This window comes from Hippocampus zosterae, chromosome 14, assembly GCF_025434085.1.
Source record: "Hippocampus zosterae strain Florida chromosome 14, ASM2543408v3, whole genome shotgun sequence".
Lineage (NCBI taxonomy): Eukaryota > Metazoa > Chordata > Actinopteri > Syngnathiformes > Syngnathidae > Hippocampus > Hippocampus zosterae.
Window position 1 is genome coordinate 7,246,248 of NC_067464.1, and position 24,364 is coordinate 7,270,611.

Consider the following 24,364-nt stretch of genomic DNA (forward strand, 5'->3'; position numbering starts at 1 on the left):
GTTTCAAATTGCCTGTGGTTAAAATCATCAGGGCTCCTGACCTACCACATGATGTGACCTCATTGCCTTTTATCGGAACACAGCTAACCAAGTACAAACAAACAGCTGGTGACCTTGTGAATTAAAACCAAAGTGATGCCATCAAAGCGACTTAAAATGACTGGAACAACCATAAGGCATTCATTAATGTTCACTGTAGGCGCACGGCTGATGAACATGCCCTGATGAAAAGGGCCTACATTAATAATTAGTAATTGTTTTGACCTGATCTTGTTGAATTTCAGAGAGATGGCTGAGCCTTCATAGGATGACGTTTGGCAAAGCATGTGAATTTTGGGTACAAAATAATTTGCTAGTGCACCGGAGACGTTGTAAGTCTGTCCGCGTGTCTTAATATTTGCCAATGAAAGAGAAAACCTTCTTCCCTTTCTGGAGCCGGTCCTCCTCGTTAACCTCAAGCAACCCTGTAATTAGATTCTGATTTTGGGGGCTGACAAAAACGTTGTAGCAAGGACTTGGTTGATACAAGACCTAAAAAGCTGGGCTCAACTGGGCAAAATCACTGTTTTCTTCTTTACCAGACAGGCTACAACTTCGATTACCTCCGCCAAGGTGTGAAAAGCTCGAGGCTTGTTACCTTTTTAGCGACCTTGAAGATGCAGGGAGAGCGGTTACTACAGTGGACAGCTTATCGTGTTTATCAGATTACAGGGTGCATGAAAAGGTTAATATGACCGTTTCTAAATGTGTGAGTGCACGTATCTTAAGTGTTCAATGCTTCAATACTTTCTGCGCAATTTGCTGTTGTCTAAAACGGGCTGAAACATTGAACAGTTGACGTTGGGCATGTGCATTCAAAAGATGAGAGAATGTCAATGTCGATCAACCTGTACAGGTTACAGTGCATTTGGGCTATTCCTAAAATTTTACGTTCAACTTTTTGTAAAGTAGTGTATTAAGATATGCCTCGCATCGTCTTGGCTTTTGGGGGTTAGGCTTCCTGTGAGTGGTAGTTCAGTGCCCACCTACAGGACACGAATGGAACTGCATTATCCAGAAATCCGAATCTCCAATCAAACATGTCCGACATTGAGTCCACTACTGAGTGGCTGCGTTGTAGTTGTTTTTCACACTCATTGTGTAATGAAAGGATCAGAACATAAAGTCACAAGTGTGAGTCCTGACTCATCCTTCTTGACTCATCCTAATAAGAGCCACGAGGGACAGAGGACTTATGAGGATCCCTGCGACATTGCCCGATTAAAGAAAGTAGGACAGGAAGTAGTCTGGCATCAAATGTGCTTAAAAATAAAAAATAAAAAACCCCAAAAACTACTTTGTTTTGTATTTGCTCCTACCCGCAGTCTAGCTGGTTCTAGTTGGGGAGTGCTGACTTGTGCCAGCTTCTGCAGAGAACAAAGTTCACCACAAAACAAAGCACATTTGCTTTTATGACCACCTTGAGGGTTTACCGCCACCGATGCTGTGAGAATAACTCTCTTTGGAAGAGATTTAGACTGGAGGAGCCATCCCCTTTAATAGAATCTGGCAGGTTCAGACACTTTTAGGGCACAAGTGTGGTGAGCACCATCTTGCGACTTGATGCTTTGATGTATTCGTTATGCGACATCCCATCGGAGCATATTGACTGTGTCATTGTCGAGATTATTGAAAAATACCTGCAATGACCATGTCAGCGCTAATACAGAGCAGATGACAGATGGATGATAGAGAATTTGAGTTTCCCAAAATCTTTTGAAACTTACAAGATTAAAGGCAAGGGGGGGAAAATAGGTCATTGAAAGTAACACATCCAGCTGGCCATTAATAACACATTTTTGCACGAGTAGCCAAAGGTTCATTCATAGCATGGGACTCAAACAAGAGCTGGATTGTCTTTTGTGAAAAGACTCGAGACAATTTCAATCGTGAGCTGTCCTTGCTGTCTACAGGATGGAGGAGACAACTTGTTATTTTTCTGATGGTGGATGCCTTTAGCTGAATCAGCGAGTTGACTTTCTTACCATGACACTGAAATGATCTGATATTAGTGGACTACTTGTCATGTTCACTTAGCTCATCTATATGATCGCATGCAGATCGCTTGGCATGATCAAGTGCACATCAGGCCTCACCTCGAACGGTTTATTCATCATTTCCACTTCAGAGGATTTTTTTAAACGGATAAAATTAGGCCACAGATATCACTTTTGGCGGATGTGGATATCGATCTAAGCAATTGGCTTCAATTATTCTCATTAGTCCCGTATGCCATAGTATAATATGCTGGCTCACAAACGTACGCTGGAAAATTATTTGGCTTTATAAAACATAAAATGTCGTGGGGGATTTTATTTGGTTTTTTTTTTTCTCCGGTTTTGTTCTTCAAGGATGAGCGTGCCATGTAGCGAAAATCGTGAGATAACCCTTAACACACACTTGGAATCGTGACCAAACATACGATCTGCGTCTGGACGTTTGGCCTGAAAATAAAGACTTTGTCGTCACTGTTTGATGTGAGAATGAGATAAAGATCAAACTGGAAACTCAATGAAACGTGCCGTTTTCGAAAGGCAACGCACCAACTTTGTAAAAGTCTTAATTTGTCAGCTAACATACGATACACGTGGTAAGTCACAATAAATGCTGATTAACCCTTTCATGCACCCTGTAACCGGATGACATGAGAAGCTGTGACCACAGTACCGCTGTCCCCGAAAGGGTTAAAAACGGGACAAAGCACTTCCTTCTAGTTCAGCACACCTCTGCACAAAGATGGCCATATCCGACGTCTTGGCTTAGTTTGTGTTTACAAGAATCATATCATATACAGCAGGGGTGTCAAGCTCATTTTTTGTAGCTGGCCAAATTGTAGTTACGGTTTCCCTTGGAGGGCTGTTATGAATTTGGGGAAACCATATACATGAATCCCCTCCACATATTACATACGCAGCGCACAACAAATGGATGGAGAACTAGTTTCAAAATCAGAAGTCAAGAATAATGACTTTAATGATTTTTTTAGTTCAGACTTCAGCACGCGCATCATCGAACTTGATATGCTTGATTTGCTTTCGCGGGCCACATAAAATGATGTGGCGGGCCGAATCTGGCCACGGGGCCTTGACTTTGACACCTGTCATATACAGTTTGTATAAATCAATGATATGCACCTATTTCACGTTTGTTTTAAGAAGCCAGCAAATGAAGGTTCAAACTGTCTTGTCATCAGCCCGTAGTTGTCGCTGCTTACACAGGCAGTCTGACAACCTGTCTTCCAGTTTGGTGAAGTGACTTAAGCCCGATTACTAAAATAAGTATTACAAATGTAAATTACCCATGTGATTAACCTGCGATCATTTTTGGATTGATTTTTCAAAGTCCAACTGCATTTTAACAGCGACTGTACACAAACCTGCGGGAAGATGGGGTGCAAAGTGCTGGCAAAAGGAGAAAATGAAAAGGAGGGGCTGGTTGGTGTTGTATTCGGTAGAACAACTCATTGTCTTTCGTGGCTTTGGCTTTGCAAAATGTACAACAGCTGGTCATGATGGGATTATTTAGAAAGGTCAGAAGTAATTTGGTTGACGTTTGCTCGTAGTAAAACACGCTGGAAAAGTCATGACGGGGCATGACACGCTGCGATCTACTTATCCTCCTATTACAGACTACTTATCGTCTTTCCTGGGCCTTGCTTTGTGAAATGTAGAACAGATGCTCATGATGGGATTATTTCGCAAAATCAAGAGTGACTGGGATGAGGGTCGTTTGCAGTCAGACATGGTGGAATGGTCACAACAGTGCATGACATCCCTGCAATACCGTGGCAGAGGCAAAGAAACTCCCTCTTTGGTCTAACGTCTTTCTCACAGGCCCCTCTCAAATACAGACGATCCTAAATGAAAGTACTAAGCCCAAAAATAGTTGCTATCATTGCAATGGAATATTCTGTTCAACGTCCAGACAGTGTCCTGATTGCAACCGAAAAGAAGATACTTTTCACTGACTGAAGACAGAAACTGAAGGTGGACGTAGTGAAAGTCTGCCAAAACATCTACAGGGAGGAAACTTGGATTTTGGTCATTTCCATGTGCTCCTGACATTAGGCACAGCCATTTTTCCTCCACGCAACAAAAATAATGGTTATATTTTAAACGATGTCAACTTGGGTACGCTGCATAAACTGGGCGGTTACCTCAAAATGGTGCTTGTGATTTTTCTCAATCATATATTTGCTGATTTGAGATTGCTGCGTTTGCATCGTAGCCTGTACTCTGCTCATCCCTGTGAGTCTTTAAACTTGAGTCACTTGTTTGTCCAAAACACAACATCGCTAATCATGATTGAACAATGCTGAGCCCGATGAAAATTTCTCAGGGGAAAATGCACAAGAAGCACAATGCGCGTAATTTAATGTGGAAATGAAAATGGAAAAGTCATTACCCCAGCAAGCACTTTTCCATTTTTTCCTAATACCTAAATAGTGCCGAGACTCCCCGAAGATTAATTGGAAAGAATTTGACATGATGTTGCCGTTGATGCCCTGCTGGGTTGTATTTAAGCTTAATGACGTTGCATCCTATCAGCTCTGAATCCTGTCTGCAAGAGTCAAGGAGCACGATAAGAACTATTTCTGCCACAGTATAAGATGCGGTTCTGTTGGAAGCGTACCTCTTTTAGGAGTGCATAGGAGCGTTGCAATGAGGGAAGTTCTACGTCAGGCTGGAAAAGGCGAAGTTTGGAGTCAATGGCAATCAGCCGCTGCAGGTCAGACGTCTCCGGGGTGTAACCCTGGCTTGCCGAAACGGGCACGGCCCACATGTCCTCCTGGAAGACGCGCATAAGTTGACTTGAGTCATAGACCGTCGGGATTGGCTTCAATTATTTTGTGACAACCTCAACGAGAGATGCTCAAAATTGCATATTTGTCACTTGGTAACAATGATGAGATAGTGGGTCACGCCTATCCTCACAGCATTGCCAATGCAGAATCAACTGCCCCTGGAGAGGGAAAGCGGTGGGAAGAGTGATGAGGTCATTGGCGTTAAGAGGTGAGACGAGATCTAGATCAGAATTGGATGATGCAACTGTTTCTCTGATGAGTGAGGAAAGTGTGATCGACGGATGTCACAATACATTTTGTGTTTAGGGAAAAGACAAACTAGTGTGTTTTGTTGATTTCCACTTTAAACATGTCAATGGGGGCGGCCCGGTAGTCCAGTGGTTAGCACGTCGGCTTCACAGTGCAGAGGTACCGGGTTCGATTCCAGCTCCGGCCTCCCTGTGTGGAGTTTGCATGTTCTCCCCGGGCCTGCGTGGGTTTTCTCCGGGTGCTCCGGTTTCCTCCCACATTCCAAAAACGTGCATGGCAGGCTGATTGAACACTCTAAATTGTCCCGAGGTGTGAGTGTGAGCGTGGGTGGTTGTTCGTCTCTGTGTGCCCTGCGATTGGCTGGCAACCGATTCAGGGTGTCCCCCGCCTACTGCCCGGAGACAGCTGGGATAGGCTCCAGCACCCCCCGCGACCCCAGTGAGGATCAAGCGGCTCGGAAGATGAATGAACATCTCAATGGGAACCCAAATTGGGTGAAATAGCCCACCTAAAGGGACCGAGCCAATACTGGATTATTTTATACCCAGCGCATTAGTTGATGAGTCAAAATTCACAAGAAACGGGTTATGAGTCACTTAATTGATACGTTTGGGACAGTTTTTACACCGGATGCCTTCCTAATGAAACCCACACATATGATTTTTTTTTTTTAATCTAGGTTTGGGATTGACAGCGGCTGGGAAACAGCATAGGCCGAAAAATGTCTTGCCTCTGGACCCAACTGGATGTTCCCATTTGCCCTGACTGGAACAATGTACGTACTTGGAACAGCATGTCTTTGAAGATTGTCAATTATTCAGTCCAACAAGTGAGACATTTTTAAAAAATGTGGCACTTGGAGAAGTCTGCGCTTATCTGAGTGTTATTCTCAATGCAGCATAGATACAAAGATGAACCTAAATGGGATGTATTTGAAGAGACTTTGCAGGACTGGGTAACAGAGGTAGTGCCCCAATCAAGTGCTGAGTGCATCCTGCTCTGCACCTCAAATCGACACCTTTTTTCTGGCATCTGTAAAGATTACATTTACGTTAGAGTTCAAAGAGCGGGAAAAAAAAAGTTCCCATCTGGTTTATGTACTGTATGTGTTAGAATAGTACGTACATAATTCCTCCCATATTGCAAAGACAACTTGTGGTGACATGTCTACATCGGTTCCAATGATTATGGCCTGGTAAATGCATTGCCTTAGTTTAACAGATATAAATAACATTGCGAGAAGTGTAAATGGCAAACAGAGCAGGAATGTCGAGTTCATGTGTCCCATTGGATTCTACGCAGAACTGGAACTCAAGTCCCATGTCACGTCCCAGTGACATAAATAATGGGTTTTGTGCCGTCATGATCATTCGCGATAGCATGATTTGCAATCACAGGAAGTCATCTAGCCAGTAAAATACGGAAATCTGAGCAACTGCATTCCCATCCATTCGGTAGCTGCCACTACAACCACTGTGGTATTTGTTAAAAAAATAGTAAAGGTCATAAATAAAGTACAATGGTATCGGGAAAAATTTGGAGGCCTCCCGTGTATGCAAAGCTGATGGAGTCAAGCTAAAAGGAAACGTATGTGAAAGATTAATGCTTCCCAACAGGCCTAACGGCTGCCAAAAAGTGCTATTTGGGAAAAACAAACGAATCAAGATAAAGAAGTAGAGATGGTAGAAACTGTAGAGTCATGCTGTGAGACGCCTACTGCTCAACTATCTGCCCTTCAGTTTCAGACTTGGAGCGCCGATGGATGGCACACCGTCCCTTATTTATATGTGCCAATATCCGTCTTCCCATTTATGAACGATTCAGCCTTCCGAATTTCAAAGAGACGGACCGAAGAATCATCATGCAAATGTGCCAACAATAGAAATTGTACCACGTGGCTTCTCGTGAACTACATCTGGCTCATGTGTGCGGTTTTGGGTAGTTGAGGATGGTCTGCCCAGAGGCCCTCTCAGTGGCCAAGTAGACCTCAAAACATGCGTAGCGATAAGCATTAGTCCATGTGCTTGGCTGTAAAATGCAGACACGACTGTGACCATGATAAGGGCCTCGGTTCAACTACGTGAGTGAGAGCGACTATTTGATAGTGGAAACATATTTTGATTGCCATAAAATGTAAAAATATCTTGCAGAAAGTTGATAGCGGACACGGTTAAATGGAATCACCACCTGCTAAGATGCGACTCCAAAAGATCTCAGACAGGAGGAAGAAGTAGTCAAGAATTTTGCAAAAGTCATATGTTGCCTGTTCTGCGCTCCCATGGCAGCTTACCTCGTTGTTTGTGCCTCTGGCACTGTTCTCTTCCTCTTCTTCTATGTCTCGCAAGAGCTCAGTCAGACGCTCTTCCTCTGCCTGTGTCAATAGCACTTGGCCTCCTCTGCCCCTGACAAGCTAGTGAAGCACACAACGGCAGGAAAGACAAAGACCTTGACTGCAGACGGGTGTGTGATTGCAAATGAAGAAAAACAAGTACCAAAAAAAAAAAAAACACACACAAAAAAATGTCTTTCACCAGATGTTACCCAAAATCAAAAACACGCCTTCAGGGCAAACCCAAATCACAGATATGTTGTTTAAAAACAAGAAGCTGTGCGACAAATAACAATTGTCGGATCAAGTTTGAATGTCGATTTAAAATTTGAACTTTGGCCATTTTGTGGTAAATGGTTTTGGTTTTGATGGAGAGACAGATTAAATTGATGGAGACAGATGGGCAATGGATCTTTAAAAAATACATAAAATAACTACAAAAAAAGCTACCGTACATTGACTGCAATCCATAATTGCTTGATTGATTGGTTTTAGCAGATTAAATAAAGTACAAGAATGCATATTTCGATTTTTGTGTATGTGGCCCTCGGATAGAAAACTTCGGATGCCCCTGCAATAGACCGATTGAGGGACAGATAGAACGACAGATCAGTCGGTCGACTGACAAAGACTCAAAAGGACAGACAGACATATCAAATAATGTTCAGTCTCACAAAAGGGACTCCAATTATTCTTTCATTTTTCTCCACGAAGTACTCGCAAATTCAGCATGTGTTTTTTTTTCACTGGGCCTACCTAGTCAGTCAAGTCAGACTGAGAAAAACAAACAGTGAAGAGATGTGCTCCAAGTCCTGAGAAGATTCCTGGAACTGCCCATGGCCTCACATGAACTTCGACATACCTCAATATTTCTCTTGACAAAGTTCTTTTGTCTCTTCTTGCCCTTGGTGGCGTCACTGTGGCTCCCGTCGTCCGGCTCCTCGCTCACAGACTCGGCTCCTTCGATCATGTCGTCTGCTCTCTCTTCACCTGTCGGATGAGAATGTACTTTGGATACCACGGGGAAAAAGATGAAATATTATGTTATGGTTATGTTTTTGCTGTTGAGTAGCAAAGACATTTCCCTTGTCCTATTTTTATTTTTTTTTTTTATTTTTTTACTTCTTCCAAAATAAAAACTATGTACGAACTTCTACCAGTAGCTGTGCAATACGGTATATCAAATTGACAGATGTGTTTTTAAAACACTGTGGTGCTATTAGTCTGCGGAATAGTTTCAGGGGGAAAATAAAAGTTTACTAAGCTTATGGTGCCATCTAGTGCGCGTTTCTTGCATTACAGCTTCCGCCATGTAAAGGCATCTGTGTCTCCTTTCAGGGATATGCACAGACTTACTCTGTAATATTTGTTGTAGTCTTCCATCCATCTCAACGTCATCTGTCTGAGTCTGAAACAGTGACTCAATGTCCTCCCTCTGTGGGGAGCCTACAAGAAACACAAATTTGGAATGTGACATTTCACATGATTGATTATTATTGGTTGTTGCTTACCAATCGGTGCTTCCAAAGCCCAAAACAGCCTTGCGTTCATGGCTTCGTGGCTGCATCCAGAGTTGCCCTCAGGTAAGCTCTCCTTTGAAAAATACACACTTTTACTCTATTACATTCATTAAAGTTAACTTTTGGAAAGATATGTATTTGTCAGAACAGTTTTAATGTATCCTCTAGTTTTTTTCTCATTTACTTGAGATTTAAGAGATTTTGTTTTCCGTTACGTTGAACTACGTACATTCCACTCTCTACTTTTCTTACCTTTTTCCATCTATCGACTATGATTGAGCGATAGGTTTATTTTTGTCAGAGAGACGTCTAGCTGTCACATAACACTGTGTCATCAATCCCAACATTACCACTCTCAATGTTTGACTCCAACAGAGTCAGGCAATCACATGACCACACATAAAGTCTCTGCGAGACCACACCAAAGACAAGTTCTTAAAGTGACACATGTCATCTGTGTCACTTCAGCCTTTAAATGACACTTTAAATGACACTGTTTGTTTTTTTGGGGGCGGGGGGTTACCATTAGCTCTTGCCAGAGTTCAGCTTGGCATTGTTTCCTTTTACGCTTGGCTTCTTTTTCTCTGCACATGCATACAGACAGTAGTTCATCAAGCCTCCTCATCTCCTCAATTGCCCTCTGCAGTTTTGGATCTTGCTTCTCTTCATCAGTTGCATTCATATCATATGAACCTAAAACGGATATGCATGTACAGTATTATAATTGACTTCCCCTGCATACTTTCAATTCGGCATTCACAAATTTGTCCATTAGCTATTTTTGGAAGCTTATCCTTGGATGTTTCACTGAAAAGCTCACCTACTCTGTGTTTTTGCACTTGTGGCATCATATTCAAAAATTGAGACTAATTACTGCCAATGGTGCATCAACAAAAGATTGAGCAAAAGCGGAATACTTATGTACGTGTGGTGTCATACATTATATTTTTAAGAAATTTCCAAAATATTGGTCATTTTAGGCTGCTGTGTGTGTGTGCGCGCGCGCGCGTGTGTGTGCGTGCAGGGAATATCGAGGATAAAAACGTTTATTTCATTTTGGCATGAGGCTATAAAGACAAAATATGGAAAAGGTGGAAGACTTCATACTTTACGAACGCACTATAGATCTGATATAAATAGATCCATCGATCCTTCATCTCTTTATTTCCTTGTAGCACATTAGCGGCTGGGAATTATTGGTATAAAAATGATGAATGGATGGATGGGAATACTTTCACCCATTTAAAATCCATAAAAAATTTTCAGATGGTGGGACACGCACAAACTTTGTTGCGCATTCGTCCACTCACCTCTTTGTGTGATCTCAGAAGATTCTCTTGATCCGGGTCTGGAAATGCTTTCTGAACCACGCTGTATGCTCATTTCCATGACGATCGATTGGCGTGTGCAGAGAGGAGGATTTTTTTTTCTATATTGAATGTATTATAACTATTAATGCTAATGCTAACGGTGTCTAACTCCGATATAGTGAGCACAACCTTGCAGGGGAGGGTGAAGTTTTACACGAAGTTTGCAAGTGATTTCGTCTGCAACCACGGACACAATCACGATGCCTTGTTCTCATTTAACGACCACAAAGACGTTCTATTCCATCCTATTTCACGTCAGTGGCGTAAAACGACAGCTCTTTTTACGTATTTTGTATAAAATAAGATATCAAAAAACATACCATCATTGCCCCTTGAAGTGAAACTCATTTGATGCCTTTCCTACTCTGTGTGTGTTTTAAAAGAGAGAACGCGGCCAGGTTAAACGCACGTCAAGCATATGGTAACTATGGACGCGAAATATCCCGGATGTTGTAACGATGGAAAATATGCCTTCGTTACTATGGAGGCGGTGTAGGGCTCGAGTCTTCAGCTAGTTATTGTAGGCGTCAGGTAGCTCGCCTCGTTTATGTGTATATATATATTTTTTTTAAGGGTTGATATTATACACAACCGTCCGGAATATTCGTAGTAAATGCTGTGGAGAGTGCAGTATCCCGGGCTGTGTTGAAGGAAGGTGGGTAACGGCTAGAAATGTTATCGTCCGCATTACGTAGTTTGTTTTTGCTAGGTAGCTAGCGGTCGACTCATTTTGGTCGTTCTGACGTATTAGGTTTTAGGACAATTGTCGTCGATATGTAGGCATCACTGTGGACTTAAGCCAAGTATGTTCGAATCAAGTTTTACGTCGTGTTCCAAATCCTTTCTTGTCAGATATGCGTAGTGCAGGGAAGAGGTACGTGTCTGTTGTTGATGTTGAGCCAATAACAAGAACTCAAATTATATTACACTGCGTCTGCGAGGGATTGCTTTGTGCTCGTAGTTTACGGTGGCATTGAAATGAAACACTGGAAATAATGAGGCGTGTGTTTGTGGAAAACCACTACCTTACACTGTTCTCTCAGACCTGTCACGTCCTATCATCATCATAGCGTCTTTTCACTGGCATCTGTCCGACCTCTGTACACTATTTGAGCTGTCAATCATCTTGTTCCAGGGTCATTTGACTGCGGGGAAAGATGTGCAATGGAAAGTCAAAGGCAACATCACAAGCTTGTCGGACCAACCCTTGTTTTAAATGGTCCTTATGCTTGCTGCTGGCATTGGCGGTGGTAACCACAGGGCAAGATGGTTCAGGTAAAGGGATTCTGCATGCACTCAAAATGTTATGAGCACTCTATTCACAGGGGTGAGGGACCAAGCCGCAAAGCAAAACGCAAACATTTTCAAATAATAGTCAAGCATCGCAGTTTGCGGTCAAAATGTGTATTGTGTTCTCATAAAAATACGTGGGTGCAAAATTGAGAATCAAATGCTGACCGTCAAATGTAGTTATGTGTATAGAGAGCCGTTCTCACCACTTTGAAAGAGCCCCCAAATTTGTCTTTTTGTTATTTTCAGGTTGTGTCAGACCTGTCATGGTGGAGCATGGCTCGGCTACCGTGCCAAAAACCAACATGGATGATTTCCCCGTGGGGACAGTGCTAGAGTATCATTGTGACTCTGGTTACCTGTTAGATGGACCTGGCATCCTCACCTGCACTGCACTGGGACACTGGTCCTCGGAACCACCACAGTGCATACACAGTGATGGTAAAGTCACTTTGTGTCGTCACAACATAGAGCAGGCGACGCATGCTCACATTAACAAGCGTTTTCATAGTAGTGCTAATGTTCAAAATGAAAACACTGGAATCGGCAAGAGTTTCTCATTTTACCATCTTTCAACAGAATGCCAGTCTCTACATTTGCCAAAAAACGGGGGCTACACCTGCCACCCCTCTCCATGTCGCCAACTTTCTCATGGCACTGTGATTGAATTCTCCTGTGATGAAGGCTACACCCTGAAGGGAGATTATAAATATCTTACCTGTCAGTATGGCGAGTGGGACGGCCCGGTTCAGATCAGCTGCGTCAAAGAGCAAGGTATTTGGCTTTGGCTATTTCAATAATGAACTGCTATTACCGATAAAAGAAAAGAAAGTTATTTATTAAGGTACACCAAAGTTGTAAAATGTTGTAAAAAGTATCAATTTGTATAAATTACTGGTAAAAAATATTTTTCCTCGTATTGTTAACATTGTTCCAATAATTTTCTCCCACATGGAACACGTTCAGTTTATAATCTACATCTTTGTGTCCATGCATGAGAAAAACTCAGAAGTTCTCCAGAAGAACTGTCAAAGAATTCAATTCAACTGTTATTCTTGGTCTCCCCGGGTAAATTACCGTCAACCAGGCTGAAAGTATTTGTTGCGTTGATACAAGTGAAAACAGCAGTGTCTGCAGGCTGAAAATATTTGTAAGTGTAATTCAAATAAAAACACCAGTTTCCCGGAATTTGCTGGGCTTCCTCCTAGGATGCGTGAGGCCGTACGTGGTTGAAAACAGCTGGGTAAACCACACGGAAACCAACAGAGGCTTGTTCCCTGTGGGCACCGTGCTGCAGTACAGCTGTGACCCTGGTTACCTGCCTGACGGCCCGAACATTCTCACCTGCATCTCGCCAGGACGCTGGTCCTCACAGCCTCCCAATTGTACACAGAGTGGCGGTAAGACTCTCAGTCTGCTGTATTCACATGTAAAAGCTGTCATGTGAATGATTTTAAATTGCCCAAAGACTGCCTCCAAATCATGAATGTTATTAATTTTTTTTTGCTAATTGTGGTCAAGCTTCAAATTTGACAAGTTTTTATCAGGTTTAAACGGGTTCAAGACTTGAGTTTCCGCTCTAAATATATGTATATATTTTTCTCCCTCTCCGCCAGCTTGTCTCCGTTTGTCTGAACCAGAGAACGGGGGTTACACCTGCCACCCGTCCCCCTGTAGACTGTTCTCCCACGGCACTGTCATTGAGTTCTTCTGTCATCCGGGCTTTGTTCTCATGGGGGACTACTACCTGACCTGTCAGGATGGACAGTGGGATGGCCCCGCGCGAATCAAATGTGTCAAACAAGGTGACCTCCATTTATTCATGTCATCATCACGACAATTTACAGAGTTGGACATTCTTGAAACCGGTTCTCGTATCTTAGGTCCTGAGTATCTTCCTTTTTATTAAGTGTCTTAACCCCGTGACTGTCACTGAAGGATGTATGAGACCCTTCATAGAGCAGCACGTTTCGTCTAATCTGACCGACAACAACATGGCCGCCTTCCCCGTGGGCGCTGTACTACAATACCGCTGTGACCCGGGTTACCAACCAGATGGATCCACCATCATCAGTTGCACTGCCCTGGGACACTGGTCCTCAGAACCTCCTCGCTGTATACGTACCACCGGTAAAGATCTGATATTTAATCATCTGGAATGTGTTTACTTACAAAGTACGTCAAAATGAACAGTCTCCACTCACAATGTAATTATTTTACTAGCAATTGTAAAATGTGTGTGTTATTGAGCGAAATAAGGATTTAATCCTCAAACCAAACATGAATTACAGCAGTTCCTGGCAGAGAAATTCTTGTTTGGCAGGCACACTGATGAAACGTTTATTGTAGTTTTACACTGAGTTTGCACACAGCTTGGGAGGGATTTTGGATGCTGCAAGTTTCGTCGCTGCTGCTTGGAAACACAAGGATTATGTTCTCTCCACAAGTTTTCTCTTGTTTTGAGGTCTGGAGAATAAATTACTCCATGACCTTAGTATGCTCCATCTTGTTGAGTTTCATAAAGAAGTGCAACACTCTTTCTTTAATTTCATTGACAGTGTGCCGTCCTCCGTATCAGCCGCAGAACGGAGGCTACACCTGCCACCCCTACCCGTGCGGAAGACTCTCTCACGGCACTGTGATTGAGTATTTCTGTGACGAAGGCTACATCATGAAAGGAGAATATAAATACCTCACCTGTCAATATGGCACATGGGACGGCTTCATGCAGATCAGCTGTGTAATGAAGCAAGGTAACACCCTCCCGACATACTTGCGACCCTCAAAATGTTTATAGCTGCCTACGTTTATATACCACAAACAATGATCCCAAAACGTATATTTCACACTCATCTTACAACTTTAGCTTAAAAAAAATTAGATGTCTTACAGATTATTTATTTTTGGTGTTTGGGTGGAATCTCGGGTCGTTATAGAAAGACCACACAAATATGCGGATCGGTGCAAATAGGTGAGACTTTGAACTAATTCTTAGTTGGGTTCGACCAAAAAAAATAATAATCACAAATGCTTTGTCGAACATGCGGATAGTAGACCCACATGGACAAAAATAATACTTGCACATCGCATCCATAATATTTTGGTATTATATGCATGAAGCTCTAAAATCTACATAAATAAATATTGGGTGGCTACTTTGAGTATGGTTTGATATGTGTACTGTAACCTGCGCAATCAACAAGGGATGACAGAACTCCATTCTAGATTGTCCAAATTAAATTGATCCTATGATTGAATTTCCAACAATGTTTTCCCTCAGAACACAACACATCCTTATCATTGGGGATGCCGACTTGGTCAATCATATCATCCACAGCCAGCTCAGTTGCACTCATCCTGCTGCTGGTGGTCCTCTTTGTGCTTCTGCAGCCAAAACTGAAGTCCTTCCATCGGTGAGGCAAAAACCAAGCCAAAAATTACACACAGAAAAAAAACAACCAAAAATATTTCTTCTTCCTGTCTTTTTTGGGTTTTTTTTGTAAAAATTAGTTTGGAAGCCTTCATATTCAAAATCTTTATTTAAAGGACAAAATTATGCTGGCATTACTTTGTTATTATAATATATAAACCAGTGATTTATCATTGTAGAAAGGGCCAACAATGTGGGTTTCCTCCAACAGGAATTTCCCAGGACTGATGATAAGTCCAAGATTATGTCTTCTGTCCCTTTCCACCCAGACGGGAGCGGGATGTGTCAGGCCATCCCGTGTCCATCGCGGTGGAAGGAATCCAGGTGACTCTACCCTCGTACGAAGAGGCGGTCAGCAATAACTCTGCTTCGGCCTCCGACCCAAGCAGTGAGTCTCGTGTGCAGATCGTGTTGTCGGAGGGCTACCCGCAAACAACGGGGCCGGAGGCTGGCCCCTCTCAGCCCTCTTCCCTCAGTCAGCTGCATTCGGAGATTGCCGTGATGGACCCTTCGCCACCTTCATCCTTCTCTTCGCCCTCGAGCGGGACTCTGCAGCACGCCGGCACCGTAGCTCTGCCTCACGACGACCAGCGCGGCCTCCCTCTGTTCGACTCGGAGGTGGATTGTTCTGATGGTGAGGATTTCTTTTCCTAGAAACTCCTTATTTTCAATTCATGGCATGTACATGTAATAAGGGCTGGAATGATCATGATCATGATTTTTTTTTCAATAGAGGTCTGAAAATTCTCTGAGGGCCACCTTATAATTTGGTGTTGTACAAACTACAACTAATTGTTTGAGTGATTGGTTGTAGAGTGTTTAATTAAAAACCCCTGGGTCAGACCATGCCAAAGTGGATTTTTCTGTATGTGGCCCTCGAAGGAAAAAGTTTGGACATCTAGTCTAAGTGAAGGATGAACAAATGAACTATCAAGCCAAACCAAAAAAAGTCTAAACTTTATTTTGAGGATGCTACAGTGCTATGCTTCTGCTTTGTGCAGATATGCCTTTGCTGAAGGAAGCCTGAAACACAAACCATGTTGACTCACCGGTGGACACACTTCAAAGTGGCAGCAAGCTAAGTCATGTCTCTGACCACCCCAAAGCAGAACATAAGGTCACTTCTGTACATATACACACCAACTCACCTCACACTCTATGTATACCTAACATCCTTACGATACCTCTGCCTTTCTTTTTTCTCAACTGATGCTTTAATTAAGCATGCGACACCACAGCACAGCATTATAGGCTTGTGATGTAAGCTCCGAGCAGGAAGTGATACAATACAATACATGCTGATTTATATACAATACAATACAATACATGCTGATTTATATAGCGCTTTCACAACAGTGGCAGCTGTAACAAAGCGCAAAACGGTTAACATAAATGATGAATAAGTATCATTTATCCATCATGAACCACCTTCCACTTGTCAATATATACATATAACACATGACCTCACCTTGCTCTCTTTAACTTGTTCACACCGTTGTCCCCGATGGCCTTATCTTCCCACATCTATGCACACGTAGCTTTCCACAATGGGGTTTGAACGCTGCTTCGTGACACTAATGTATCTTTAGCTTTGTCACCACAGCCACAGAAAATGTTATACTGTTAATTTATTACTGCTTAAAGATGTGCGTTTACTTTATTATGCTGTTGATCAGCGTTGGCTTTGTTGACACATCTTTGACCTATTTATACGGGTGCGTAGTACCTGTTTTGTTTTCCCTTTCACTGCCTAAGTTGTACCGTGTGCACTGTAAAAACTGGTCTGGAGAATGCACACTGAAAAAAAAAAGACTAAAGTTTGTTTTAAAGTCATTGTAACATTTTATTTGCTTGTTCATTGAACTTGCATTACTGATGTTGTGGATTTTTGCTTTGTGAAAGTCGCAGTGTAATATTTGTAAACTTTGAGGTTAACTGTTATGTAGAATTTTATCACGATTTTGTTTGATTACCGGTAAATGTTATTTAATATGCAAGTTGTTCGAAGTCTGCGAGTGCGGACTTGAGATAAATTCACTGCATGGTAGCAGTGAAATCAACTCTCTTCCCAATAATCGGCACTTGGGCACTATTTATTCCACTCTCAGGTTGACTGTCAAACTAAACATAAAAGAAAAATAATGACACGTTCTGTATTTTAATAGAATATTTTGGGAGCCTTGTACAATGTTGTGAGAGTGCCAAAATATTAGGAACACTTCCGTGTAAGATGCAGTACAATTTCTTAAATTGGTGGGGGGGTTTTTGGGGTTTTTTTTTTAGCGTAAGTCTTGAGCGTGAAACAAGCATCTTCGCGTAGTCTCTCAACTATGTTGGTGTCCTGTCGCTTTCAATGTTGCTGCCCGAAAGAATTGCAGGTAATATTCTCATAAAAGTTGGTCATACGTAACCTATGCTAAAGGGGTCAAAAAGGTTACATTCAGTCACCTTTCCTTCGCATTTTTAGAATTCAAACAATCCTATCCTTCAAGTACTTCCGAGTCATCTCACTCGGATTTGATAGGAAAGGAAATAAATGAGCATTCGAAGAGGCCCTAAGCAAAAACTATGGTGAGGTGCAATACTATACTGTACTGTACTTCCGTTTTTCTTTTATTCTTCCTCCTGTCAAACTTTCACAATTTCAAACTAAATGCTGCCCGGCCATCTAGTGGTCAACAGTGGACCTACACACAAAATAAACAGGTGGGAGAACAAAATACAGTTACGAACTGCACAAAATTTGTGAAATAGCACGTCCACGAATCCAAAATGTAGCAAGCTTTTCTCTATCCCATTTTGGAATACTGTTGTAAAGAAACAATGTGGGACAAGTGAAGTAAATACTTTCCAGATTCATTGTTCTTTATTGTGATCCAAAGTGAAGTCCATGAGTTTATCATGTTTGGTTATTTTCCTCCATGTTTCTCAGACACTGAGGCGGTTTCACATCTTCTTGTTTGACGTTGACATTCGTATATATTCTTGTTTCTGTCAAATAAAAATGCAACAATGTCATAAAAATAAAAAATAAAAAATAAAAAAAGGCCAATTGCTCAAACTGCAAGTCCACTCAACTTCATTTCAACCCCTACAAAAACATATATGCAGCTGTGACATTTACCCTCAGCTGGCGACTTGACCATTTGGTAACATCTGAAGCACACAGTCAGGAGAAGAGCCTCGGCGCACTGGAATGTGTAGTAAAGCAAAGGGAAGAGGAACATGGGCCCGATGACCTCTGGAGGAAAGGCCACCTTCAAGATAGCCAAACACAGCTGGATGTTCTGACAGCCTGTTTCCACAGAGACTGTCCTGCTGCATCTGGATTCAGTACAGATAGATCGATGGCGCTTACTGTTTCCTATGATGACAATGACTTGAACAACATTGTTCATTTGGATGAACTTTTGAGAGCGATTTCTGAAATCTTAAAAATCTGACCCAGGGAGAAAAAAAAAACACGCAGGAAGACCGATGCCAAGACTCAGAAGTGTGCAGTAAACATGCTAACCCATAGCCCAACATGCTACGAGAAATAAATAGCTACTTTATTTCCTATGGAAAATTTTAGAAATTGTCTTGAATTGAGGCTACACTCTTAAAACCGCTGGATCAAAAGTAATCAAATTGGAAAAGTTCATCCAAGATTCAAAAAAGTTTCAAAAGTTAATCAAGATTTTGAGCCAACATGGGGTCAAATCCATCGAGAAATGGGCTCCAAGGTTATCAGCATAGCTGTGGTAAAAAGTTATATGAACTGTATTACCAACATTTTCAAGGGGGGAACAACTTTCCCTTTCAGGTCACCGCAGCAAGTCACTCAGTTTCTGCTTTTCAGCCCGTCCAAATCCAATCTTCAACCCAATCGGCTGGGTCAAAAAAAAACAACTTTGGCTCAAAGTAACCCAGTCTGCTCAAAAGTCTACCTAGTTTGTGGGTTCCACAAACCTGTACAATGACAATGATGTGTCTGACAAACTTACTTTGAGCTGAGTCTGCATATAGTGGACATGACATATCCCAGCGTGAAGCCTATGAGTGGCATCAGAGCCGCCACGGCAATAACATCGGCAGTCAGGATCATCCACAGCATGTCTTTGACGGCCACACCAGACAAAGAGAACACAATAATGCCGGAGATGATCAGAATGCTCAGGCCAGACTGTTGACAAAGAGAAGCACGGTTTATTATGCCATTTCCAATCAATTATTCTCAACTCTCAACAGGACTAAAAGCAAGGTAGGAGGAAAATGTTCCTGTTTACAAACATGGATTTAATTATCTGCCAACATGTGGGGATGATTTGTTCTTTGTGAACGGTTGCTCAAATTTTCCATTTGAATCGAAAACACTTTGCTAAATCACATTCAGTCGACAAAAACTTCCAGTGTTAAAGGAATCCTTTGTTCGATAACCAATGGAAAAAAAACTGTGATCTTACTTTCAGGACCACCGGTGTATATTTTGGTTTGTAGTGATTGAGCAAGATGCCCACGCCACAGGGCACCAAGGTGAAGGTGAGAGCGCTGAGGATGCCCATGTAGGGGACAGCGTTCTCCAGGCCGCTGAAGCCTTGACAGTAGATCAAAAGCAGCAGGGGCATCAGACCCAATGCTGCAATGCAGGAGCATGTGGTCATCACAATACTGCAGAAAAAAAACAACAAAATTACAAGGGAAATGGTATAGAAAATGAACTTTGTTTATATTTTGATATAAGGAGGTGGGGCTGGGCACAACCCAAAGAGTGTAACATGGGTCCTCCTTCCCATTGGCTCAACACTTGTGGGAGAGGGCAACGGGGTCAGGTGCTCAGAGAGTAGTGTGGCGACATAAGGCGGGGACTTTGGCAATCCAATCTTCAGCTACAGAAACTGGCTCTTGGGACAAGGAGTGCCACTTCTCTGGCAGGGATAGTGCCCAAGCTGGTGTGACATTGGAAAAGATCCAACTAGATGTAGTTGGTTGGGCTTGCCTCCCAAGCAGCTTAGGCTCTTGAGAGGGGTTGGATTCTCTTTCACTTTGGACATGCCCACGGTGAAAGGTGCTGAGCAGTTGACGGCATACTCATATTCCTGCCCCGCCCCCTTTTTTGTTTGTTCAGATGCACCAGGGAGCAGTTCTGAGTAACAACCATTGCTGGAATCCTTTGAAGGAGTTCTGGAGAGCGTTCCCCCCTGGGGACACCCTCATTTAGCTGGGAGCTTCAATCTTGACATGGACAATGATATTGAAACCTGGATTGGGGGGAAAGCCCTCACCCCCGATCAGAACCAGAACGGTGGTCTGTTATTGGACTTATGTGCTTGTCATGGATTGTCCATAACAAACACCATGTTCAAACATAAGGACACTCCCGGCCGCCGTTGTAATTGGACTTGTGGCTGCATGTCATGGACACTCAAGTGAAGAGAGGGGCGGAGCTGTCAACCAATGTTGGCTTCTATGATAGGGAATGATGCCGATCCAACCTGGCCCGAACATATTGTAAGGGTCTGCTTTCAACTTCTGTTCAAGTCCCTTGTGAGAAGGCGGACTGTACATACTGTGCGGAGTTCAGGGCCAACATTGCAATCTCTCTATAGCTGTATGTTGAATTATGATTTGTATACCTGAGATTCATGTCACCCTTTAGTGCCAAGGTGAAGATATTGGATAGATTTCCTCCAGGACAGCAGCCGCATATGAGCACAGTCACCGCCTTCACTGAATCCATCTTCAGTGATTTGGCAAGTGTAAACGCAGTCAAGGGCATAATGCCGAACTGGGTCACCATGGCGATGGCCACTCCCTTGGGTTTGAGCAGATGGCTCTTGATTTTGGAAATCTCCATGGTGCACCCGAGGGATATCATGGTGATGAAGAGGATGATGATGGTGAAGGTGTTGATGGCATTGTTGAGGGGTGGGGATATGTTCAGAATGTTCATGGTCCCATTGGCAGACATGTTCCCCTCATCTGAGATGTCCATCGCATTCATTGTAGAGCTCAACTGAATGCTTATTTTGTGTGGGCTTCACCTGACAGACAATGCAAAATAAATGTTATTTGATTGGAGTTTGCACATAGTTAATTGTTAAATAGACAAAAGTAATCAGCACGCTTTTCAACCAATCAAGAAATCTTCATGTTTCAAGAATTCCTGGAAGACTACTCGGTTCATTTACTTACGGTGTTCCCTAAGGTTCCGTTTTAGGGCCCCTTCTTCTTTTTTTTTTTTTTAAACATTTTAATTCCAACCATCCATCCATTTTCCAGTTGACTTTGGCCCAGGGGCATGATCCAACCCAGACTACTCACCAGCCAATAACGGGGCACATAATGTAAACACATTCACATTTACATTCACCTCTGTGGACAATTTAGAGTCTTCAATGGATCAAATTTGGAACAAAAGAAGCCGGAGTATCACCCCAAAAATAAAAAAAAAACACAAGCACGGAGAGAACATTCAAACTCTGCACAGGAAAGGTGGAGCAGAGATCCGAACCCTAAACTTTCTAAATGGGAGGCAAATGTGTTGACTATTAGTCTTCTGTTCCACAAATGAAAATTTCAGTTTCACGTTTTCCAAATCTATTCATTTCTTTTGAATGGTGCAACCCTTATGCCCCACTGTGGAGTAGACATTCAAAACCTGACAATTTATTTGACCTTTATATAATGCAATAGCAGCCAGATTACATTCTGCCACTCATCACTTTAAATTTGGATTTACTGAAAAACAAAATGTTTAGGAATTGCGATGAAATAATTAGTAAATGTTTATTCATGCTAATTCATGACAAGAAATTAAAGTAGGTTAGTGTAGTGTAGTAGTGTAGTGTAGTGTTCTAACGCTCCATTTTCTTTTATAGTTTCACATTTCCTCAATCCAGAGCTATGCGCGCAAGACATGATACTGATGTTCAAGATGAGGTCAATGATTTTTTTGTGTTTTTTTCCTCTGCTGTAAATCATTGGAAATACAAAGTGAATTGTGTTCACGGACAACTAAACAACTAAAGAAAGGTGCATTTGTGTTGAAATGTTTCTTCATGCAATCACAGGAGAGCAATTGGGATTAAAATCCCACACAATTTAATCATGAGCCACAAACTATTAATTGTTGTTGAATCTTGTTGCAGTTTCATGAACTTTTGCTTCAAAAAGAAATTGTTGCCTGACCATGGTTTCCAAATGATACACAGTTTATCCCATAGCGGTACTATGTTTAATTATTTGCTTTGGAATGTAGAGTAAAATTAAATTATTCAATTGAAACAAGAAAGCTGTGAAAAATTACTCCTTTTTTTTCCTGACCATTTTTTCACCGAGTCTACAATTGGAATCAATGCTCCGATAAGTACTGGATAGATTTCTTACCTTCCAACAAATCCAAGCTTCAAACTTTGTAGTTTGCATCCCCGCACACATTCCCCCGTTTGCTCCTCTTCTTTTGTGGCCAGACTGGAATACCCCCCTCCTGTGCCATGTGGCTCCATGGCAACATGGTGGCGGTGCTGCAAACTGCAGAGAAACACAAACCTCTTGTTAAAATGCTACACCATAAGCAGCTGGGTTGTTTTTGTCCCATCTACACGGAATTTCATGACATTCCATTTAGTAGTGACCTTCTTCAAAAGCTCTGCATGAGGTTCCTTCCTGATTTGATTTCCCGTTAATCAGAACATCTTTTTGGACTGCAAGAGTTGCATGTGGAAACAAAGGCCAATATTATGCAACTATGGAGATATTATTCCGTAGGACTTGGCAGAAGACATCCTCTTTGTCTTTTGAATGGGATGCTTTGGTAAACAAACACATTAGTTACGACTCATATGAGGGACTCAAGAGCTCTAGTGTGGTGGTTGCCTAATCTTTACTAGTATGGTGGAGATTGGGCCCAAATTAAAGGGACCACAATTTCAATGATTTTCATGTTCTGGAATTTGCTGGTGCAACTGTTTGGTTTCCATATATGTACAGATGATTAAATGTAACAAAAGGGGCTGATTGACATTGTCCCCATAGGCGTACAGTATATTTCTGACCCAATCCGTCCCCTAATTTAAAAAGTCACATTTCCTCAATCCAGCTTCCATTTCATAATTTCTTTCTTTCTTTCTTTTTTTAACTTCCAAGCGGGGTTATAATATTGAGGGATTTAATAATGGTTAGATTTTATTTAATTTATTTTCTTTTTCATTTTTAATTTCAGGCAGCTGAGGTAGGCTCCAGAAATTGCAATGAGTAGGTGTTTTAATTGGGTTGTGCTGAACAGCAAGCCCTTGCTCTATTTTCTATTTTTAAATCTATGGTCATCATCACCTTTTCCCTCTTTGGCCTCACCAGTTCCCCGCCATGTTGACATTACAAAAAAACATGAAATGACAAAGAAAAACGAAAGACTGACTTTGAAGTTTCCTTCCTTCCTTTTATTCTCTTCTTATTCTCTTAATTTCCTAGCGTTTATGTTGGCTGTACTGCTTCCAGTGCTTCATGTGCATGTGCATGCTGTCTTTATTTTTTTTTCTCCAAATGGATTTCACTGTCTGAGTATTGCCATGTCAATCTCATCTGTCCTTGCCCATCAGACTCAGTAGTGATGGCCAATATAACTTAAACTATATAAGCAATGAGATTTTCTTTAACCAGTCAGATATCAAATTCATCCTCACTGGGCTTTTTATCAACACAGATTACTTTGTCATGGCACAACCTGTTCCAGTCAACTTCAACAAATAAAACACATCAGTCGTGACCCAGCATCTGCTCGTATTATGATGTGTTTCAATGAAATTGTTAAAGGTTTTCTGATCTTTTGAGGAAAATATATTGATTCTGAACTGCTACGTGGCACAGTTGCATGCTGATATATTGTATTTTGTATAGTGTCGTTTCTGTAATTGCCACGTGATAGTGGTGGGATTTTAAGAGGATAAACCCAGACTGAAGACCTCGGCATTCAATGTTCTAGGGATTTTTGTGAGATCTGGATGTGTGCAAAGTAGACAATGACAGTGCATGTTGTGTGTATTGATGCACTTGTGCGTTATACAAGCAATGAGCTGGAGCTACTACTTAAAGGTCCCATGGAGCAATGGATGGTGAGTGGGGGAGGGCAACTCAAACTGAGCTAGGCCACCATCTGGTCTCATATTCATCGAGAGAAAAGCTGTATTATTTTGTCCAACAAGCCAGTTTTCCCCTGTGGTCTTGTAACTCCATGGGTCACGACTTCCTTATCAAATATGACATGTATGATATGTTTATCAGCGGGAAACAGGCATACCTGCTTCCTATATTTGTGACTCTAATCAAACTTTTTTTTATCTTCACGGCTAAAAA

At 42.0% G+C, this 24,364-nt stretch overlaps 3 protein-coding genes across 12 annotated transcripts in view; 1 reads left to right on the top strand and 2 right to left on the bottom strand.

Moving 5' to 3' along the window:
- Positions 1 to 10,536, bottom strand: part of fsip1 (fibrous sheath interacting protein 1) — a 30,860-nt gene extending 20,324 nt beyond the window's left edge. The window contains exons 1-7 of one of the 2 annotated variants that reach the window (XM_052086321.1): positions 10,252 to 10,536; positions 9,465 to 9,634; positions 8,933 to 9,011; positions 8,778 to 8,867; positions 8,284 to 8,411; positions 7,383 to 7,502; positions 4,672 to 4,827 (exon numbers count right to left, since the gene is read on the bottom strand). In XM_052086321.1, coding sequence (XP_051942281.1) covers positions 4,672 to 4,827; positions 7,383 to 7,502; positions 8,284 to 8,411; positions 8,778 to 8,867; positions 8,933 to 9,011; positions 9,465 to 9,634; positions 10,252 to 10,330 — 822 coding nt within the window. In that variant the 5' untranslated portion in view covers positions 10,331 to 10,536. Of the gene's footprint in view, positions 1 to 4,671; positions 4,828 to 7,382; positions 7,503 to 8,283; positions 8,412 to 8,777; positions 8,868 to 8,932; positions 9,015 to 9,464; positions 9,635 to 10,251 lie in introns of both variants that reach the window. The other variant, XM_052086320.1, reaches the window with a different exon arrangement.
- Positions 10,537 to 10,725: 189 nt separating this feature from the next.
- On the top strand, positions 10,726 to 16,309 carry LOC127614858 (sushi domain-containing protein 4-like). Of its 8 annotated transcripts, none has more exons than XM_052086294.1 (12): positions 10,790 to 10,966; positions 11,447 to 11,586; positions 11,851 to 12,042; positions 12,181 to 12,375; positions 12,810 to 13,001; positions 13,218 to 13,406; positions 13,540 to 13,731; positions 14,160 to 14,354; positions 14,882 to 15,014; positions 15,243 to 15,355; positions 15,437 to 15,665; positions 16,033 to 16,309. In XM_052086294.1, exons 2-11 carry the CDS (start codon positions 11,469 to 11,471, stop codon positions 15,661 to 15,663), a joined length of 1,746 nt encoding a protein of 581 aa, XP_051942254.1. In that variant the 5' UTR covers positions 10,790 to 10,966; positions 11,447 to 11,468; the 3' UTR covers positions 15,664 to 15,665; positions 16,033 to 16,309. The 8 variants fall into 8 exon arrangements, with proteins under 8 accessions (XP_051942251.1, XP_051942254.1, XP_051942255.1 ...); XM_052086295.1 differs by having other exon boundaries at positions 15,301 to 15,355; XM_052086291.1 differs by having other exon boundaries at positions 10,726 to 10,842; positions 15,301 to 15,665.
- Positions 16,310 to 17,875: 1,566 nt separating this feature from the next.
- Positions 17,876 to 22,487, bottom strand: LOC127614878 (hepatic sodium/bile acid cotransporter-like). 2 transcript variants are annotated; one of them, XM_052086323.1, is made up of 6 exons: positions 22,400 to 22,487; positions 20,647 to 21,054; positions 19,477 to 19,681; positions 19,018 to 19,196; positions 18,156 to 18,288; positions 17,876 to 18,022 (listed from the first exon to the last, which is right to left on the bottom strand). In XM_052086323.1, exons 2-5 carry the CDS (start codon positions 21,012 to 21,014, stop codon positions 18,201 to 18,203), a joined length of 840 nt encoding a protein of 279 aa, XP_051942283.1. In that variant the 5' UTR covers positions 21,015 to 21,054; positions 22,400 to 22,487; the 3' UTR covers positions 17,876 to 18,022; positions 18,156 to 18,200. The 2 variants fall into 2 exon arrangements, with proteins under 2 accessions (XP_051942283.1, XP_051942282.1); XM_052086322.1 differs by having other exon boundaries at positions 18,156 to 18,355.
- Between the last annotated feature and the right edge of the window lie 1,877 nt (positions 22,488 to 24,364).

Bases quoted from the DNA above. Each gene is read 5' to 3' on its own strand.
- LOC127614858 (XM_052086291.1), top strand. From the start codon at position 11,469: ATGTGCAATGGAAAGTCAAAGGCAACATCACAAGCTTGTCGGACCAAC. The intron at 12,376-12,809 runs GTATTTGGCTTT...GCTTCCTCCTAG, and splicing joins CAGCTGCGTCAAAGAGCAAG to GATGCGTGAGGCCGTACGTG. The intron at 15,666-16,032 runs GTGAGGATTTCT...TGCTTTGTGCAG, and splicing joins GGAGGTGGATTGTTCTGATG to ATATGCCTTTGCTGAAGGAA.
- LOC127614878 (XM_052086322.1), bottom strand. From the start codon at position 21,014: ATGAATGCGATGGACATCTCAGATGAGGGGAACATGTCTGCCAATGGG. The intron at 19,197-19,476 runs GTAAGATCACAG...CTTTGTCAACAG, and splicing joins ATACACCGGTGGTCCTGAAA to TCTGGCCTGAGCATTCTGAT. The intron at 18,356-19,017 runs GTAAGTTTGTCA...TACTGAATCCAG, and splicing joins ATATGCAGACTCAGCTCAAA to ATGCAGCAGGACAGTCTCTG.